This window comes from Martes martes (genome assembly GCF_963455335.1).
Source record: "Martes martes genome assembly, chromosome: 3".
Taxonomy (NCBI): Eukaryota; Metazoa; Chordata; class Mammalia; order Carnivora; family Mustelidae; genus Martes; species Martes martes.
In genome coordinates this window covers 129,580,179-129,601,953 of record NC_137890.1, presented here as the reverse complement: position 1 = coordinate 129,601,953, position 21,775 = coordinate 129,580,179, and the positions used below count along the sequence as shown (strand labels likewise).

At 36.5% G+C, this 21,775-nt stretch overlaps 1 protein-coding gene across 1 annotated transcript in view; it reads right to left on the bottom strand.

Annotated features, from left to right (window-relative positions):
- The window catches only part of TLK1 (tousled like kinase 1), a 143,480-nt gene that overhangs the window by 85,009 nt on the left and 36,696 nt on the right, over nucleotides 1-21,775 (bottom strand). The window contains exon 2 of the mRNA XM_080798070.1: nucleotides 14,777-14,895. Coding sequence (XP_080654196.1) covers nucleotides 14,777-14,895 — 119 coding nt within the window. The remainder of the gene's footprint in view (nucleotides 1-14,776; nucleotides 14,896-21,775) is intronic.

Genomic DNA, 21,775 nt, shown 5'->3' with positions numbered 1-21,775 from the left:
GACTCTCTGTTTTAGCTTAAGTTGTGATCTCAGGGTTGTGAGATCAAGCCCTGTGTTGGCCTCTGTACTCAGCAGTCAGCCTGATACTCTTTCCCTCTCCCTGTGCCTCCCCCCCCACCCACCCCCGCCCCCTGCCCTGTAGTCATACATGCCCCGCCTCCCAGTCTCTAAAATAAATAAATCTTAGAGGTATCTGGGTGGATCAGTCAGTTAAGCATCTGCCTTTGCCTCAAATCATGGTTCCAGGTTCCTGGGATTGAACCCAGCATGGGACTCCCTGCTCAGTGGGGAACCTGCTTCTCCCTCTCCCCTGCTCATGCTCTCTCACATGCACTCTCTCTCAAATAAATAAAATCTTAAAATAAATAAATAAATCTTTAAAAAACAAAATAAGACAAAACCCAACTACCTGAGGGCACTTGAGAGCAACCAAAAGTAGGCAGAATTTGGACAGAAGACAACATTTGGAAGGATGGACTAGAACTGGGTGTTTTTACAGCTTTTACCTGAAGAAAGGTCCCTAATCCGAGCAGCACAGAGCAGCTTGAACTTGGATCAAAATATGCAGTCTTACTGGCTTGAAAAACCAGAGTTTGGAGCTAGTGCACCAGCCAGAAAGTGAGAGGGCATATGCTGGAAAATAAATAAATGCAAAAACATAGGAAACTACAGAATTTCTCTCCAGGAAAACAGAGCTTCTCAAAATATAAGACTTACAGATAGAAGGAATCGAAAATCTCTCAGAAAAAATGACCCAGTCATGGCATACGATGCAAAACCTATTGATCAATAAGCCCTAAGCCCTACCTACTCACACAAAGCTTCCAACAAGAGTTCAGTGCCTAATGCATGTATATGAAAAAAACCCAGTATCACCACATATCTGAAGAAATGCAAACAAAAAATTAAAAGTCTGTAAGAGATAAAGACAACCAAGGGAGCACAAATAAACACACAAATATAAAACCATTACTAAATATCCTAATAATAGCAAACTAGAAAAACGAAACATTTAGAGAACCACCACCAAAAGGTGGGGGAGGAACCTCCTGGAAAAAGAAAATACGACAGCTAAAATAAAGAGTAAAAAAAAAAAAAGGATGGATTTGAAGATAAAACTGAATTAATCTTGCCAGAAAGGGACCCCAAAAATTTAAAAAAAAAAAAAAAAATAGAGAATCCATTCAAGAGGTCCTGGTCCAAATAATGACAGTTCCAGAAAAAAAAAAAAAAAAAAAAGAGTAAGAAAATCCAGAAGGTGAAATTATCAAAGAAATAATTCAAGAAACTTTTCTAGAACTGGAAAGCATGAATTCTTGCATTGAAGGACATACTTTTTTTTTTTTTTTAAACTCAAGTTAGTTAACTTTATGTTGGTTTCAGGAGTGAAGGGCAGACTTCTGACCAAGTACACTGGTTCAGGAAGACCCACACCAAGGCACATTATAATAAAATATTTTAAATGACAGGGATTAAAGAGAGGATCGTAAAAGCTTTTAGGGAAGAACAAACAGGCTACTTACAAAGGATCAGGAATCAGAATGGCATTGGAATGTTCGGCAGTAACATTGGAAGCTAGAAGGCAATGGAACAGTACCTTCAAAATTCTAATAGAACAATTTCCAACCTAGAATTCTACAAGACAACCAACCAAGGGGAGGAGGAGAATATGCAAGTCTCAAAAATGTAACTACTCATTAACCTTTCCTCAGGAAATGACCAGACAATCTGTTCTACCAAAGCAAAGGAATAAACCAAGAAAAAGAAAGAGATGGCATATAGGAAGCAGAGCTCAAACACAGGACAGACACAAAAGGAATTTCCATGAGTCAAAAAGCGAGATTCCAGGATGACAGGCATCTAACAGAAAGAGAACTACTATCCTAAATAACAAGAGAACAACAAAATTTCAGGGAGAATGTCTAAAGAAAAATAAGAAAAATTTGTATTTGAAAATATTAAGAGATGTGCACATCTCTGCTGCAAAGTATATGGATGCTTCCACTGAATACTAAAAAACTAAAGACATAAATCAACCATAAACTCCAGAGAAAACAGAAAGTTGTACCAAAGAGGAAACATAATCATGGAGTCTTCAGTCTACTTATACATGTGTGTATCACACACATATATATACACATAAATTCATATAATCTTACTCAGAAATATAAATAAAATGTAATAAAAAGCTACAAAATGAAAAGGATTACTTCTGTGAGGAATGAATATAAGGTTGGAAGAATAGGACATAGTTCTACTAATTTTCATTATAGGCCTGGTAGAACAATTTGGCTTTTGCAGCTCTGACCATGGATTTGCATCTTTTTCTTCTTGATCTGTAGGAATTCTTTACATAATTCTGGGTATGAATCCTCTAGACTTGCCTTTTCACTTATATTATTTACTGGTGTCATTTCAACATAATTACATTTATTAAACATTTGCTTTATGGTTAGTGCCTTTTGCGGCCCATTTATGAAATCTGTCAAGAGTCATTTCCCCCCATATGAATATTCAACTGATCCATCATCTATTATAAAAGACTACCCTTTCCCCACTGCACTGCAGTATTACCTTTATCACATATCAAGTTAGACATAAATGGGTCTGTTGCTAGACTCCATTCTGTTCCATTGGTCATTTTTCCTTTCCTGTGCTAGTATCAGTGACTTAATTCCACTCCCCGGTATATACCTAAGAAAAGTGCAAATAGAAGTCTACACAAAAACCTGTATCAGTGTTCAAAGCAGTTGTACCACGTGAATTCAGAGATTATTGAAAAATAATTAAAAAATAACAGAAATTAGAGAACCAAATGTCCACCAACTGATGCATGGATAAACCAAATGTGATACAATACAATGGAATATTCAGTCACAAAAAGGAATAAAGTACCAATATATATTACAACATTCATGAATTGTGAAAACATTATGCTAGGTGAAAAAAGCCACACAGAAAATGGTATATAGTGTATGATTCCATTTATAGAAATATTCAGAATAGGCAGGTCCACAGAGCCAGAAAGTAGACACAAAATGTCATATTTGTATGAATCCGTTTATATGAAATGTTCCTAAGAGGCAAATCCATTGAGACAGATAAGAGACTAATGGCTGCCAGGGCTAAAGCGTTGGGTAGGAGAACAAGAGAATAGGAAGTTGCTGCTAATGTGTATGGAGTTTCTTTTGGGGGTGATAAAAATATTCTGGAATTAGACAGTGGTGATGACTACATAACATAGTGATATACTAAAAACCCCTGAAATATACACTGTAAAATGGGTCAATTTTATGGCATGTGACCTCTATCTCAATATGAAAAGATTATAAAAGTTTCAAATTATTGAGGAGAAAGGAACACAGAGGGGCAAAGAAAGCTTGATAAAACCTAGTACAGAACTGTTTATATTCTCAGATACACAGTTATGTATACATGCAAGCACACACTCAGCCCTTTGAAACCTTCCAAAAATAGATTTGGGGGTGCAAACACTCATGGGACATTTTTAAAAATATAAATGCAACACAGGCACATGGAAGAAAATTTCATTTGCAAAATACAAATTTCTCCCTCCCATACCAGTCCCAATATTCAGAGGCAACCATTTTTTTAAAAACTGTTTTTAATGAAATTTTTGAATAGGCAATACAAACAAGCTACTTCACTTTATTTTTTATTATCTTTCTAGAGGCTGTATGTCTACACTAATAAATGAAATATACAAACTTGGTTCCTTCCTTCTTATTTAAAAAAATAACAATATAAACTGTCCTGCATTGCTTCATTTTCTCTTAATATAGGTTGGAATATTCCAAATCAACATATACCAGATTCTTGACTTCTTTTTTCCTTTGCTAATTCCTTTCTTTCAAACAGGTGCAGAGAATTTTACTATATATACTATATTTCAAGAAGTTCTTTATTGACTTTGCCATGAAAGATGAAGAATTTATTTAGTTTTTAAGATTTTATTTATTTGACAGAGACAGCACAAGCTGGGGCAGGAGAGGGAGAAGGAGGCTCCCCACTGAGCGGGGAGTATGACTTTGGGGCTTGATCCAAGGACCCTGGGATCATGACCTGAGCCGAAGGCAGACCCTTCACCAACTGAGCCACCCATGCACCCCGAAGTTCAATGGCAGTAGTTCAATGGCACCACTGTCCACTGCATCCTGATATATTTATCTTTTTTATTTTAAATTCTTCATATAGTTACCTTACCAAATAAACACAATTTTTTAAATTCTTTAAACCATGTGTGATTCCTCACTATGTAAAATAAAATAAATCTTTACATTTAGCTCCTTTTCCCAACATGACAGCTACACAATAACTTTTACATCAGTACACTTTATAATATTTACCTTCACCTTCTCCCTGTAATCCTACAAGAGTCACAAACTCATGCCACAAGGATCTAGGGCAAGTAAAGAATTAACAGATGAAGCAGGCTTGAGGTAAGATTAAAGAAGTGGCTGGGGTGCTTGGGTGGCTCAGTGGGTTAAAGCCCCTGCGTTCGGCTCAGGTCATGATCTCAGGGTCCTGGGATCGAGCCCTGCATGGGACTCTCTGCTCAGCGGGGAGCCTGCTTCCCCCCCCCCCCCGCCTATTTGTGATCTCTCTGTCAAATAAATAAATAAATAAATCTTTAAAAAAAAAAAAAAAAGAGAAGTGGCATATGATAGAATAAAATTTCTCTCTCCCTCCAGTAAATTTTTGTTATTAGCTGTAAACACTGAACTAGTGAATGCTGCTAAATCATTACCTCAGGGAAATACACAGTTAGGGTCCTGCAAGCTTCTCACCACATTTTTGTTAACTAATGAATATATAACCTTGTTCTGTATAAAAGTTTGCTTTAAGATACCTTTTTAAATATATATTGTTGATTCATTCACAGTGAATTCAGAGCCAATAGCACTGTAACACATGTTTAAATAAAGCTTATAAACACCCATATTTTCTCCCTAAGGCATCTCACAAGCCTTCTTGTGCTCAGAACACTAGGCAGCACCTTAGCACTACTAACCTTGGGGGCCATTTTAAAGAGCAAAATTACCAATAAAAATCACAAAAAAGTGAAAAACATGGCACTAAGTAAACTGTGTAAAGAACACTTGTTTAAACTAACGAGAGCTGAAACACACAGGCAGAATGTTGCTTTATTCAGCCCCCGGTGACAAATTTTTCAACACTGCACATGCATTGGCCCTTAAATGACCAGCAAAAGCAAATCAGAGTATTGATTTTGCGGTTACAAATAAATAGAGAATGTAATTACAATTACATTTACAATTACAGAATCCTTGAATAAAGAGGACTATTGTATGTGTATGTCTACCAAATCAAGCTTATAAACTATATTGTGCAAATAGTAAATCCTGTATAGCCTGCTGTTTTATACATAAACAGTCAAAATTTAAAAGAATTATATTAAAAGCCCTTGCTATAACTGCATTTTAATAAATTCACCATGTGATTTTTAGACCCGCTTGATCTATAAAAGTTTATAATTGTCCTACCTTCCTTATGGATTATTAATTAGTCCTTTAAAAGTATCTATCTTCATACCACTCAGGCTTTTGTTTCTAAAGAACATTTTATTTGATATTCATTCATGCATTCAAAAATATTTATTGTAGGCCTTACTACTGTTGCAGATGCCAGAAATATAGCAATGGAAAACAACAACAACAACAACTCCAAGGGCTCATGGAGCTTATACTGTACAAGAAAGGAAAGAGACAAAACCCAAACATAAATATTTAGTATTATGTAAGGAACCAATTAAGTACTTTTAAAGAAATTAAGGGGAGAGAGGGGCAGAGTGATATCTTCTTACATAGAATAGACAGAGAAAGCCTCTTTGAAGAGGTGACAGTTGAGCAAACATTTAGAAGTATGTCTGAGGCAAGTAACAAAACAATGTGGTTGTAGTGGGATGGTTGTTAGTTGATAGGGTGGTTAGTCTAAAGTTAGGTCAGAAGGTTTTCATGATGAAGATACTGAATTGTATCTTAAATGTGATGGGAAATCTTTGGAAGCTTCTGAGTTAGGGAGAAACTGACCTCAAAATTGTATTTAATTCTAACTTTCTTCTTCTCCATGATGACCTAAAATATTCATTCTGGGGGAGATGTTTCTTGTCAACAGCCTATAGATGGATTCTCACTTGTGATAATATATACTTGGCTTTATTTCTTCCATATTATATAATAGTTAAAATTAGAATTATTTTTTCTTCTTTCTCTCTACCTCACTTTCATTGGATTACATTTCCTTTTCTTCCTCCTTCTATACCCTGTCACAGTAATTTAGAAGTTCTATTTACAATATCTTTGTTGCCTGTGCTTATAACTTTACTTTTAAGCAAACACAACATACTTCATTATAGGTAATTGATTTTTACTCTATACTCCTAGATGATTTTCTTACCTTTTTCCCATTCCTCCTCTCACAGAGCACTGTCACTATCAGAAATTTAATCCTTGTGCTTTAAGTTCCACATTACAAACTCCTGGTTCACCATGACTAAAAGCTGCTTACACAATAATACTGCATTTCACAGGCATATTGTCACTACCAATTCAGATAAAACCATTATAACAGTCATTGCTCAACACTATCTTACATTCTGTACCTTAATCTATATTTTTAACCCCAAATGAATTACTTTAAAAATACAAGCTTATCCAAAAAGAACAGTAAATCAAAATTAATTCATCATCCAACATATAGTACATACTTAAATTTCCTGAAATATCTCAAAAACATCCTTTATAGCCATTTTCTCCCAATCCAGGAGCAAATTGGGATTCAGATTCAATCTATGTCTCTTTGGTCTCAACCACTCTGGAACAGACCCTCTGCCTCCCTTTGTTCTTCATGGCACTGAACACTTTGAAGAAAGAGTCCAGGCCTGTTGTTCAGCAGGATGTTGCAGGAGTATTTTCTCATGACCAAATTAAAATCAAACATTTCCACCATGGCAGGGGGTGGGGGAGACAACCAACATTTCCACCATGAGAACTATAGATGATCTGTGTTCCTCTTATTGCATCACTTCAGAATGCGCCTTATATCAGACTGTGTGCCACTGTCAATAAAAAAATTGAGCTTGCTTATTGCGGTGGTGACAAATCTCTTCATTTTAAATATCCATTTTCTCTTTTCTAATAAATAACTCTTCTATAAGATGAAACCTTGTGATCTTGAAAATATACTGGACTCCAAAACATTTTACTAAAGGATTTTAACATCCACTGATGATCCTTGCCTTAATTAATAATTATGCTGGGCAATACTGAATGTTGATTTCCTGATTCTACATCCCTTCTACATTAGCTGACATTCCTCCAAGAGACTATCACATAACAACAAATATACCGAGCTTGGTTCCTAAGTACTATTCCCCACTAAAATGAAGCAGGGCTACTTGGAGAAAAATCTGTTCACATTCATTGCAGAGACCACAGTGATACTAGAAAGACGGCAGGGATGTGTCCATACATGAGCACAAAAATTCACAAAATGTTTACATCTCTTAAAGCTAAATAAAGAGTATACAAGTATTCTTTGTACAATATTTTCAATTTTCTACAGGTATAATATTTTTTCAAAGTAACAGTTGTTTTAGGGGTGCCTGGGTGGCTCAGTGGGTTAAAGCCTCTGCCTTCGGCTCAGGTCATGATCCCAGGGTCCTGGGATCGAGCCCAGCATCGGGCTCTCTGCTCGGCAGGGAGCCTGCTTCCCCCTCTCTGCCTGCCTCTCTGTCTACTTGTGATCTCCTTCTGTCAAATAAATAAATAAAAATCTTAAAAAAAAAAAAAAGTTGTTTTAAAAAAGTGGGGGGTGGGAAATCCTGCAGAAATGTTTAAGTATCAGTTTGAGAATATATACAATTAATATAAATAAATAAGTAAGTATAAAGTATCATCCTAATACTAACTTTAAAACATCAGGAAAAACTCCACTTGTCCAATGGAAACCAAGGAGTAGAGGGGAATAAAAGTGAAGTATAATTAGAAGACATCAGACAGTAAATAGCAGACCAGGTCAGAAAATAACAATAATTACATTTTGCAATAGACCAGACTTACCTTTAAAAAGTAAAAATACTAATATTCTATCAAAAAAGACATGTGGTCTACAAGAAGTACACTTAAAACAAAATGAGTAGGGGCGCCTGGGTGGCTCAGTGGGTTAAGCCTCTGCCTTCAGCTCAGGTCACGATCCCGGGGTCCTGGGATCGAGCCCCGCATTGGGCTCTCTGCTCGGCGGGGAGCCTGCTTCCCTTCCTCTCTCTCTCTGCATGCCTCTCTGCCTACTTGTGATCTCTGCCTATCAAATAAATAAATAAAATAAATAAATAAATAAAAACAAAATGAGTAAAAAATAATAGAAAAACATATGTCCATATATCTAAGACAAATATAAACCAAAAGAAAGCCAAAGATGATAATCTTAAGATTTGAAAAAAAGCAAGTATTTAAGGAAAAAGTAATTACATGGTTATAAAAAGAACAGAATCAGATGTATGTATGTAAAAATTTGGCCTCAACTACTTCAAAAAGATATCGGTAACTACAAGCTGAAATACATAAAATCAATAATCATAGCTAATGCTTTTTTTTTTTAACTGAAGCACAGCTGACACACAATGTTATATCAGTTTCAAGTGTACAACAGAGTGAGTGGACAAATCTATACATTACACGATGGTCACCACAAGCGTAGCTGCCATCTATCACCATACAATGCTGTTACAATACAACTGATGTTTCATATATATATATGTATTTTTTTTTCCTATGCAGCTGAAGATCTTAATACACCACTCAGAAAAAGATCCAGCTGATAATACAGGAAATATTTAAGATCTGAACTAAATTTAAGAGCTATTAGATATAAAATGTTTATAAAACAGGGCACATTTCAGGGATTAATGTTATACAAACTATATTTTCAAAATGTAATGCCATAAATTAGAAATCTGTAACAAAAGAATAGAGGCGCCTGGGTGGCTCAGTGGGTTAAGCCTCTGCCTTCGGCTCAGGTCATGATCTCAGGGTCCTGGGATCGAGCCCCGCATCAGGCTCTCTGTTCAGCGGGCAGCCTGCTTCTCCCTCTCTCTTTGCCTGCCTCTCAGCCTACCTGTGATTTCTCTCTGTCAAATAAATAAATAAAATCTTAAAAAAAAAAAAAAAGAAATCTGTAACAAAAGAATAGCTCAAAATATTCCCATTGATAACCCTTGTCTTACTTTTTTTAAGTTTTTTTTTTTTTTTTAATTCATTTGACAGAGAAAGAGAAAGAAAAAGCACAAGCACGGGGAGCAGCAGACAGAGGGAGAGGGAGAAGCAGGCTCTCACCAAGTGGGGTGCCCGACGCAGGGCTCAATCCTAGGACCCTATAATCACCACCTGAGCCAAAGCAGACACTTAACTGAGTGAGCCACCCAGACACCCAACCCTTGTCTTAAAAAGGATATAGGGGCGCCTGGGTGACTCAGTGGGTTAAGCCTCTACCTTCAGCTCGGGTCATGATCTCAGGGTCCTGGGATCGAGCCCTACAGGGACTCTCTGCTCGGTGGGGAGCCTGCTTCCCGCCCTCTCTCTGCCTGCCTCTCTGCCTACTTGTGATCTCTCCCTCTCTGTCAAATAAATAAATAAAATCTTCAAAAAAAAAAAAAAGAAAATGTTTTAAAATTTAAAAAAGGATATAGAAGTGGGGTGCCTTGCTGGCTCAGTCAATGGAACAAGCAACTCTTGATCTCAAGAGTTTCCCTTTGAACCCCACACTGGGTGTAGAGTTTACATTAAAAAAAAAAAAATAAGGTGAAAAAAGTATTGTAGTATTTAGTTTTTTGGTTCTGACTTCTTTTAACTTAGAATAATCCATTCATCTGAGATGCATCCATGTTGTTGCATGTTATCAATAGTCTCTTACTTTTTACTGCTAAATAGTATTTCATTGTATAAATATATATATACCACATTTCTTTTTAATACATTCCTCTTAGATGAGAACAGCTGAGTTGTTTCCAATATTCTGAAAATTACAAATTAAGCTTTTCCTTCTAGATTTGACAGTTGTTATGTGGCGTAAATATCACTCAAAACAATACAGAATATTTCCATTTCCGAAGATCACGACCAATACAAAGAAAAATACATATATATACGAGGTGTAAGAAATAAAACCATCATTTTTGGAAGATAATTATTGGTGAGAGAGGCCTAGAGAATCAACAAAGTGTTACAACCCAAAAAAAAGGCCAACAGTCAATACTTTAGCCACAAAAACTTTAAAGTAGTCAGAAATTAGCCAAAAGAATTCATAAAAACTAGCCAAAAATTCTTAAGATCTCCACAGGCAGAACTGAATAAATGGAGACACATTTCATGTATTTGGATGGGACAACCTAATCATATAAAGATTTCACTACTCCTCGAGGCGCCTGGGTGGCTCAGTGGATTAAGCCTCTGCCTTCAGCTCAGGTCACGATTTCAGGGTCCTGGGATCGAGCCCTGCATCAGGCTCTCTGCTCGGGCTTCTGCTCGGAAGCAGGAAGCCTGCTTCCCCCTCTGTCTCTCTGCCTGCCTCTCTGCCTACTTGTGATCCCTCTCTGTCAAATAAATAAAATCTTCAAAAAAAAAAAAAAAGATTTCACTAGTTCTCAATTAATCTATAAACGCAATGCATTCAAAATAAGAATTCTATCTGATAATCTAAGGAAAAAGGTACAAATAATCTATTATAGAAGACCCCCGAATGCTAACAAACAAATGAAGTCATGCTCAAATTTTATATGAAAGAATAAAGAACCATAAAATAAACTAAATCAACTTTATAAAAGAAGATTAAAGAAGATACTTGCTCTACCTTATAAAAAAGCTGTATCAAAAATACAGCAGTATTTTTTAAAAATGTGATATTGGAACAAGAATACAGAGCAGTGGAATACAAGAGAAATTTCAGACAGATATATATATCTATATAGATACCTATATAGATATAGATATATATAGATACCTATATAGATATATATGGCAAATTAATATATGATAAAAGTAGCATCACCAACCAGTGGAAAAATATGGATGATTTAAGAAGCAATGTGGAGAGGGGTTCCTTGGTGGCTCAGTCAGTTTAAGTGTCCAACTCTGAATTTCAGCTCAGGTCATGATCTCAAGGTCATGAGATCAAGCCCTGCATGGGGCTCCACACGCAGTGCAGAGTTTGCTTGAAATGATCTCTCTCTCCCTCTGACCCCACCCCTCCCTCTAAAATAAATAAATAAATCTTTTTAAAAATGTTTTTTAAAAAGTAGCACTTTGGAGAAAACTGGCTCACCAGATGGAGAAAAACAAAACTGGATCCCTAACAATACTATATAAAAGGTGGGGCCTAAAGTGCAAATATGACAGTAAAACTATAAAATTAACAGAAGAATCTGCAGAATATCTTTGTGGCCCAGGGATGGGGAAAAAGTACTTCACTCCTAGAATACCTCAGGATCCACTGAACCCAATTTTAACGTTTGAGCTTCTTTTTCAAGTAGTTCTACCTATTTGTAAAGACTGGTATTTATCACGAGGTGGGGTAAGAGAGGGGAAAGGTGGCACCTGGGTGGCTCAATTGGTTCAGGGTCCAACCCCTGATTTCAGCTCAGGTCATGATCTCAGGGTTTTGAGATCGAGCCCCATGTCAGGCCCACGCTGGGCATGGAGGCTGCTTAAGATTCTCCCTCTCCCCTGGCCCCATCCACTCTCTTTCTCTAAAAGAAGATTGGTATTTGGGGACTTTTATTCTTTCTTAGAGATCATCCGAAGAATAAAACTAAAATTCATTTTTAATGGGATAAAATGCATTCTATCTTGTAATTAATCACCAGACATCCAATAGACCCTTTCACAAATTTAAATTACATTATGGGATCTTATTGATTTTATTTTTACTATATTTTGTTACTACATCATCCTAGGAATTACTTCATCATTACTCATCATAGTTCATCAGTTATTCCCAACTATGCTAAAACAAGCAAAAACCATTAAGGAAAAAAAAAGAATGATGATATGATAGGCAGGATTATGTCCCCCAATGACACTCACATCCTAATCCCCAGAACCTGCGAATGTTATGGGAGTTTGCACATGTAAGGGGGTAAGGACTTTGAATTGGGGGAATTATACCAGATTATCCAGATGGACATGAGCCAATCTAATCACAAGTACTTAAAAGTGATGAACCTTTCTTGATTGTGGTCAGAGGGTGATGTGACTTCCAAGAACAGTAAGAGAGCGGCATCACTGCTGGCTTTGAAGATGGAGGAAAGAAACTAGCAGCCAAGAAATTCAGGCAGCCTTTAGAAGCTAGAAAAGGCAAGGAAAAGGTCCCCTAGCCTCCCACAAGAGCCTCCAAGAAAGAATCAAGTTCTGCACACACCTTGATTTTAACCCAATGAGAACAATGTCAGACTTTTGACCCTCAGAACTATAAAACAATGTCAGAGTTTTGACCCTCAGAACTTAAAACAAGACATTGTTTTGTTTTAAGCAACTCTGAGGTAGTTTTTTATGGTAGAAACAGAAAACAATGCAGATTTAATGACCTAAAAGAGTGATGCAATAGTGAAATAAGTGATCATCGCTCAAGTTATCTTCTTGTCTTGCCCGAAGTACTGCATTATCTTTTAGGAATGTACAAAAGACTAGAGACGGGGAGCCTGGGTGGCTCAGTCAATTAAGTATGGACTCTTGACTTTGGATCAGGTCATGATCTCGGGGTCATGAGACTGAGCCCCATGTCAGGCTCCATGCTCAGCAAGGAGTCTGCTTGGGTTTCTCTCCCTCTGTCCCTCCCCCCAGAGATGTGTGCACTCTCTCTCAAATGAATAAAAAAATCTTAAAAAAAAAAAAAAAGAACTTATAAAATAAAGATACTAGAAACATCCTTGCAGACTGATTTTAGATTGCACGGACTCCGGTGGAGAATTAGAAAATTTCATCTCTCACCTGAGATGCTCAAGAGAAGAAAACAACAGAGGAAGACATTTTGTAATTATTAGACAAATCAGAAAGTAAGTGTAAAGAGATAACAACACCTCTAGACTCTAAAACTGATGGCAATGACTACAGAAGTGAAATCTCAGGGTCATCAAATGATATTATCCTAGATGAATTTTCTTAAATTCAAGAATCAATGAATTCCATAACCTATTTCTAAGGAAAAAAAGAAAACATGGTATTTTCATTAGTCAGTCATTCAACTGAAGGACTTCATCATATTCTTCTATACGAATCGGACACTTCATGCTCAAAGGATACATGACAATATCCTTTATCTTTTTTGATGTTTGTAAACCAAGATTTACTTGCTACAAAGAGGATTTTAGTTTAAATTCTTATTAAAGTATCTAATAAAGTCACTCGTTATACCTTTATTCCTATAAATTAATAGTAAAATAACTTAAAATATAAAAATAGCAAAACGATGGGGTTCTTGGGTGGTGAAGTTGGTTAAACATCCAACTCTTGGTTTTGGCTCAGGTCATGATCTCAGAGTGTAAGAACAAGCTCCATGCTCAGCAGGGAGTCTGCCTGGGTTTCTCTTTCTCTCTGCCCCTCCCACTGCTTGCTCTCACTCTCGTTCTCTTTCTCTCATAAATAAATGTTTAAAAGAAAAAAGGAAAAGGACCTATTTGACCCTGATGGTTCACAGTGATGACCGGTTTTCTTAGCATACCAACAGCTATTCAAAACTTGAGTTATAGCCTATAAGGGAAAAAAAAAATCAATGAGTTTGATTACAATAAAATTCAAGAGTCCTCTAGAATGATGGATACCAGGAACAAAGGTGATAGACTGACAAAATGAGAGCAGTTATCTGCACTGTATACAACCAACAAGGAACTGATATGGAGAATATACAAGGAACATGGGAAAATCAGTTTGGGAAAAAAGTAATCCTAATACAAAAATAGGAAAAGTATTGTAACAATTTATAAAAGACTCACAAAAAGCTAACAAGCACATGAAGAAATGCTCAAAATAATTGGTGGAACAAGAAAAAAAAAAGAGAGAGAAAGAGGGATACTATTTTATACCTGTTAAACTATCAAAAATGAGAAATCCAGAGGATGCCAAGTGTTTCTGGGATGTGGATACATAAATGATCATGCATTCTGTTAAAAGTACAGGTTAGGCCTGCACAACTGTTCTGAATAGCAATCTTACACTATTCATTCAATTTAACTCTATATACACCCTATAACCCAGCGATTATGCTCCTGTGAATATATCCTAAATAAATGCTCACAGAGGTCCATAAAAGACAAAGTACGTGAAATCCACTACAATGTGAGGTAATGGGGAGTTGAAGACAATGTGAGATCTATCACTGGAAAGCCTAATAGATACACTAAGGTTTTAAGCAGCAATTGTACAAATAGGAACATATACAGGTAGGACCAAGGATGACAGAGGCAAAGAAGAGACACAGGACAGGAAAAGTAAAAATTATATACTGGAAGAAGAGCAGTTCAATTTACTAAATTAATTTTTACTCCTGAAACCTATTATGCCCCTGAAGTAAGTTATGCTATAGTAAAAATCAGGTTTATAAATACTGGATTTTTCCCCATACATTATAAAAATTATAGTAAGTAATGATTTGCTATTAAGCATATATGTAGGATTCTTTTACAAAATATATTCTGGATCATTTACTACAAAGAAAGAATTCAAATAAAGATTGTAATTCTACTCACTTTTGCTCCAACACTGCAACTGCCAGTACTCCCTGTGCTCCCACTTGCAACTCCTGTAAATCTAGCTTCCAGTAATTCTTGCCTTCTTGGATCCAGACTATGAAGCTCATCCATTGCACCTATTAAGAAAAGGAAAATAAAAAACAAATGTATATATATATCTTCATATACATACAAACACAAAATATAGGGATGTGGTTAGTGGAGATGTCAACACAAACTTAATGAATGTATTCTATAAAAAGATTAAGAGACTTTAAAATTTTATCATGTCCTTCGCTCATTTAATGAAACAACCAACAGTGAATTTCCAACACTTGTGACTGCAATCCAGAATAAGAAATATATTTCCCACACAATTCAGTACACAAACACAATCATGTATCAAAAAATTTCACAAATACTTCTTACTGCATGCAGTGCACACCACTATTTTCTAGTCTATTTTTGTCCATTAAGGAAAAAAACACTGGTTGTGAGCTATTTAATTGACTTCATGTGCCATTAATTGACCATAGGTCCTAAGTTTGAAAAATACCACTCTCATGGTATAATGTTAGCTTATGCAGAATTTTGACACTAAGTGACATTAGTAGTTAATTATTTTATTTGTTTATACCTTATCTGACTATATTTTAACCTGGAAAAGATTGTTTTATGACTTTCACATCCCAGAGATTTTTGGTACATTTGATGGTTTTCAGTTTCTATCAGTGGATAAAAATTATACATATATCAAATAGATCACTGAGGTAACAGCTATTATTAAACAATCGTTGGAGAATTAAAGGGGAAAAATTAGCATCCTCGTGTAATTGCTACTATGCAGACTAAAGTACCACAAATTCTACCTAAAGATCAATTTTAAATTTCTTTTATTCGTGTCTGCCAACTGTCTACTGATAAAACTAAAACCTTAGAACTGACAAAAATTAGTGGTTTTTAAAAGGAATTAAGGGGCAATCCCAAGCCACGTGTAGACACTTTCAAACAAAACTAACTAGACCCCTTCTACACACTCTTACATTCCTCTATCTTAAAGGTTAACAGTTATTTTTATAGATTTTATCTTTTAAAATTGTTTTCATTTTCTTTCATTTTTTTTTAAAGATTTTATTTATTTGACAGAGAGAGAGCAAACACAAGCAAAGGGAGTGGGAGAGAAAGAAGAAGGCTTCCCGCCAAGCAGGGAGCTTGATGCAGGGCTCAATCCCAGGGTTCTGGGATCATGACCTGAGCTCAAGGCAGATGCTTAACCGACTGAGCCACCCAGGTGCCCCTCATTATCTTTCATTTTTATCTGGACAGAGGACTCGATGGATAATGGCCATCCTTCCATATTTACTTGCATATATCTGTACCTGAATATATATTTTCTGCCACTCCTCTTTCTTCCATCTCAAAGAGGTCGCTACCTTTAAAAAGCTGAAGCCTTCAATTTTTGCTTTTGATCCCATTCCTTCTTCATATCCAAGGGATCTTGCATTTGCATGTATAGACCTAAAACTATAGAACTCTTAGAAGAAAACACAGGGGAAAGCATCATGATCTTGGAGGATCTGACAATGATTTCTTAGATATCAAACTGGGAAATGCGGCTCCTGGGTTGCTCAGTTGTTAAGTGTCTGCCTTCGGCTAAGGTCATGATCCCAGGGTCCTTGGATAAAGTCCCGCACCCGGCTCCATGCTCAGCAGGAAGCCTACTTCTCCTCCCATTCCCTCTGCTTGTATTCCCTCTCTCGCTGTGTATCTCGCTCTGTCAAATAAATAAGTAAAATCTTAAAAACAAAAAACAAAAAACAAAAAAAACCTGGGAAAATGCAAGATCCCTTACAGAATACATAAAGAAATCCTACAACTCAACAAAAGAACCCAAACAACCCAATTTAAAACAGGGGTAGGGGAGGAGGGGCCTGGGTGGCTCAGTTGGTTAAGCATCTGCCTTTGGCTCAGGTTATGATCTCAGAGTCCTACGATCAAGTCCTACGATCGAGTCCTGCACTGGGCTCCCTGCTAAGCGGGAAGCCTGCTTCTCCCTCTCCCTTTGCTGCTCCCCCTGCTTTTGCTCTCTCACTCTGATAAATAAATAAAATCTTTAAAAAAAAAAAAAAAGGGCAGGTGGTGGGACCTGAGTGGTTCAGTCAGTTGAGCATCTGACTCTTGCTTTCAGCTCAGGTCATGATCTCAGGGTCATAGGACTGAAACCCCACATTGGGCTCTGTGCTCCATGTTTGGCTCTGTACATAGCACAGAGTCTGCTTAAGATGCTCTTTCTCCCTCTCTCTCTGTCCCTCCCCCTGCTGTCTCTCTAAAATAAAATAAAATAAAATAATCTTTAAAAAAAAAAGAAGGGCAGAGGACATAGACATTTCTCCAAAGATATGTAACTGGCCAGTAAGTACATGAAAAGAGGTTCGATATCAATTATTAGGGAAATGTAAATCAAAACCCACAATGACATACCACTTCATCCCCATTAGGATGGCTACTATCATAGAACAGAAAATACTAAGTGTTAGTAAGGATGTGGAGAAATTTGAACCCTTGTGCAAGGCTAGTGGGAATGTAAACTGGTACAACCATTGTGGAAAACTGTGTGGCAGTTTCTCAAAAAATCGAACACAGAATTACCATATGATCCAGAAAGTCCGCTTCTCAGTATATATCCAAGAGAAGTGAAAGTAAGGACTAGAACAGACCTTTTTTTTTTTTTAAAGATTTATTTATTTATTTGACAGAGAGAGATCACAAGTAGGCAGAGAGGCAGGCAGAGAGAGAGAGAGGAGGAAGCAGGCTTCCCGCTGAGTAGAGAGCCCGACGTGGGGCTTGATCTCAGGACCTGGGATTATGACCTGAGCCGAAGGCAGAGGCTTTAACCCACTGAGAGCCACCCAAGCACCCCTAGAATAGACCTTTATACACCATGTTCATACCAGCATTATTCACAATAGCCAAAAGGTAGAAGCAACCTACATGTCCACTGATGAATGAATGGATTAACAAAATGTGGTATATGCATAAAATGGAGTATTATTCAACATTAAAAATGAAGGAAATTTTGACACAGGTCACAATACAGATGAACTTTGAAGACATTATGGTAAGTGAAATAAACCAATTGTACAAATATTGTATAGTTCCACTTACATGAGATTCGTAGTAGCCAAATGCAGAGACAGAAAGTAGATGATGGCTGTCACAGACAGGGGGCGTGGTGGAATGACGACTTAGGTGTTTAATGGGTACAGAGTTTCAATGGGGAAGATACAAAAGTTCTGGAGATGGATGGTAGTGATGACAGTACAATAATGTGAATATACTTAGTGGCACTGAATTGTACACCTAAAAATAGCTAAAATGGTAAATGTTGTATTATGTATACTTTACGATTCTTACAAATAATTTTTAAAAATAAATAAATTGGACTTTATAAAAATGTTAACTTTGCTAGTTCAAAAGACATGGTGGTAAAAATGAAAAACAAGAGACAGGGAGAAAATATTTATAGAACATTTATGTGCTATATATTATTTCTACTCTTTGGCTTGGTAACTCGTTGATAGTCCACTGAAATGTAGTAGAGAAGATGAGGACCTAAGTCCCTACTTTTACCTGAACCAACTAATAATGTGGTATTTTGTTTACCACTGTTTTTCTTAGATATATAGCTTCCTTTAGGACCTCAGCCCTCCATGAGATCCTAGAGGAAGCTATACACTCAAGGAATAACAAACAAAAACTGGTTTCTAACCAAACTCCTGTAGGGAGTCCCAACCTCATACTAATAATCAACACTTCTAACAAGTTTTTACGACATTTTAATAGCAATGTATGCAAGAACCCTTAGTATAACTGCTGACAAATAACAGATGCCTAACAAGTATTAACATACTTGTCTATTTTTTTTAAGATTTTATTTATTTATCTGACAGAGAGTACAAGCAGGGGATGGGGAGCGGCAGGCAGTGGGAGAGGGAGAAGCAGGCTCTCCACTGCACAGGGAACCCAACATGGGGCTCAATCCCAGGGCTCTGGGATCATGACCTGAGCTGAAAACAGATGCTTAACCAACTGAGCCACCCAGGCAGCCCTAGCATACTTATCTAAATAAAAATATAATCTGGAATACTAGAGCCGTGCTTCCCAAAACGCAGTCCACTGACCAGCAGCCATCTGTTACCCTCCGATGCTTATAAGAAATGCAAAATTGTGGGTTCCACCCCTACACCTAGCAAATCAGAATCTGTATTTTTTTTTTAAGATTTTATTTATTTATTTGACAGACACCACAAGCAGGCAGAGAGGCAGGCAGAGAGAGAGAGAGGAGGAAGCAGGTTCTCCACCAAGCAGAGAGCCCGATGCGGGCTCGATCCCAGGACCCCGAGATCACGACCCGAGCCAAAGGCTGAGGCTTAACCCACTGAGCCACCCAGGTGCCCCAGAATCTGTATTTTAGTAAGATCTTCAGGAAATTATCATGTGCATTCATGTCGAAGCACTGCTATAGAATCTGGGTCCTCAACTTTTCCTGACAAGGGCTCAACTGTATTTCAGTCTTTGCAGGCCAAGGGCAATACCATGTAGACACTTTACATAATGAGAGAAAAATTCCTACAAACTTTTTATTGACAAAATTCAAGATATAATAACTAAGTACAATATTTTACAATATTATAAAATGTAAGTATGCTAATAAAAAATGGAATTGGGGGTACCACTTAATTTTAGTTGCCTATCATCAAAATCTATTGCAAATATTCAACTGATAATGTTGATCAGCCTACGTATTTATATTTGAAATGTCTTTTCTGACAAACAGGTACTTCTAAATACTGATATCAACCCACAAGTACATGATTTTAATTAAGTATATTCATGACTTTGAAGGCAGCTATAGAAATCTCTTAGATTCTTTTGATATTTGCTTTTCAATAGGTCACTACACTGCAGATTAATCACTTCCAATTGGAAGTAAGGCAGAAGTTCCTCAAGTGCGCAATTAATTGGATTTTGAGATATGGAAACTTCCTTTGCACGTGCATCAATGTCTGAAAAATGTTGCTGGCACTGTAGTTTGATGATGGAAAATATATTCATGCAAATTCATATGGGAATGAAGCTCTCGTTTTGACAGAAGAAATGAATAAAGCAGCTTGATGTTACTTGTGATTCAAACATCAGTTGACACTGAAATGACTTAACTGCAGCTAAATTTCACATGTAAGCACTATTTCGCCTCATCATTTTAGGTTAGATTCATTTAAAAGTATTTCCAGATATCAAAAAAAAAGCCAATTTCCAAAGCCAATCAGTATTTGACAATAGTGGTTGAAGGCCATCCCACTTCATTCAGAAAAATTTCAAACTCTGTCCTAAGCTCAAAAAATTGTAAACTCTTTTACTACTAAACCAGTCAAGAAATTCAGCTTCTATATCCAAAAAAATTCATGCAGCTCCTAATTAAATCCATGAGAGCAAATTAAGTGCACTACTGACAATACTGATTCAATAACACATGATAAATTCAAAATTTTATGCAAAGTACCTACTGATGAATAACACAACAAATAACCAGAGCTTTGAACACCTCACATTTTTATAAGCTTTGTAAAGTTATCCAACTAAGCCTTTTTCTGTTCCACACATATTTTTACCACCATCAGTTTTAACACATCTTAGCAGATTCCACTTCAGATTGTACTTAGTATTTTCTCAACTTTGAAAATATTCTTGTGTGTAGTTGTTCTCCACAGACTATTCATAGGGTCTAATTGTTCTGCCACTTCAAATTTGGCATTGACACCTTGCATAAACAACAACTGAACAGTATCAATAACATCTGTCAACTCAGCAAAAGCCAAGAAAAACCACTATAAATTACTTGTTTTTTTAATTGACTATTGATATTGCTTCAAATGTCCTTAACTCTTAAATCAACTGTTCTTGCCAAAAAATTTATATTCTAAAACGAGTTTATTTTTTCTGGACACATTTTTTTTTTGCTGCAATCAAATACAATTTAATTAACTCACCATCAGTAAATGGCTTTGCTTGGCTAACAAATGAGCCACTTGGAAACTTATTTTGGTGGCAGCCTCATTTTCAATTTTTATTTCTATGAAGAAATTATGCTGTGATAAGATACTCCATTCTAAATTGGCTTACTTTAAGAAAATAGAATTGAGAATAGTATGATATATGCTTAGTCTAATAATGTCAACATATATTCTTCTCTAACAGCTACAGTGTCACTGCATAATAAAAGAAATGTTTTGCTCTCTAATTCAACAAAATAATACATACTCCACTGTGCCTTAAAAAGCATGACACTCAGGGGAGCCTGGATGGCTCAGTGGGTTAAGCCTCTGCCTTCGGCTCAGGTCATGATCTCAGGGTCCTGGGATAGAGGCCCACATTGGGTTCTTTGCTCATTGGGGGGGCCTGCTTCCCCTCCTCTCTCTGCCTGCCTATGTGCCTACTTGTGATCTCTATCTTTCTGTCAAATAAATAAATAAAAATTCTTTAAAAAAAAAAAAAGCATGGCACTCAGAGTCCATTTTTCTTTTCTTGTTTTGACATGATAGATATGCACTGGCATAAAAAAATAAATACTGTAGGCTGGCAATACACATGGTACTCAAAACACTGTCAAGTTATAACAGCAATACTGAAATTTGTAGTGCACCAAAAGCTGTATGAAGTAAAAAGAATGTCATATAGGTCTCTCTCACAACTACTCTGGTCTGCCATTATAATGCAAAACAGCTGTGTTCCAATAAAACTTTATTCGTAGGCACTAATATTTGAATCTCACATATCATAAAGTATTGCTCTTTCAATTTTTTTAACCATACAAAAATATGTACTTTGCTGACTCCTGCTGTAGCAAACACATTTCAAAGATTATAATTTTTTATGGAATCAAACTGTTATTTCTGACACCAGAAGTTTGGTCCTTAATTACAAGATGTGAGATTTTCTGAAGAACATCTAATTTCA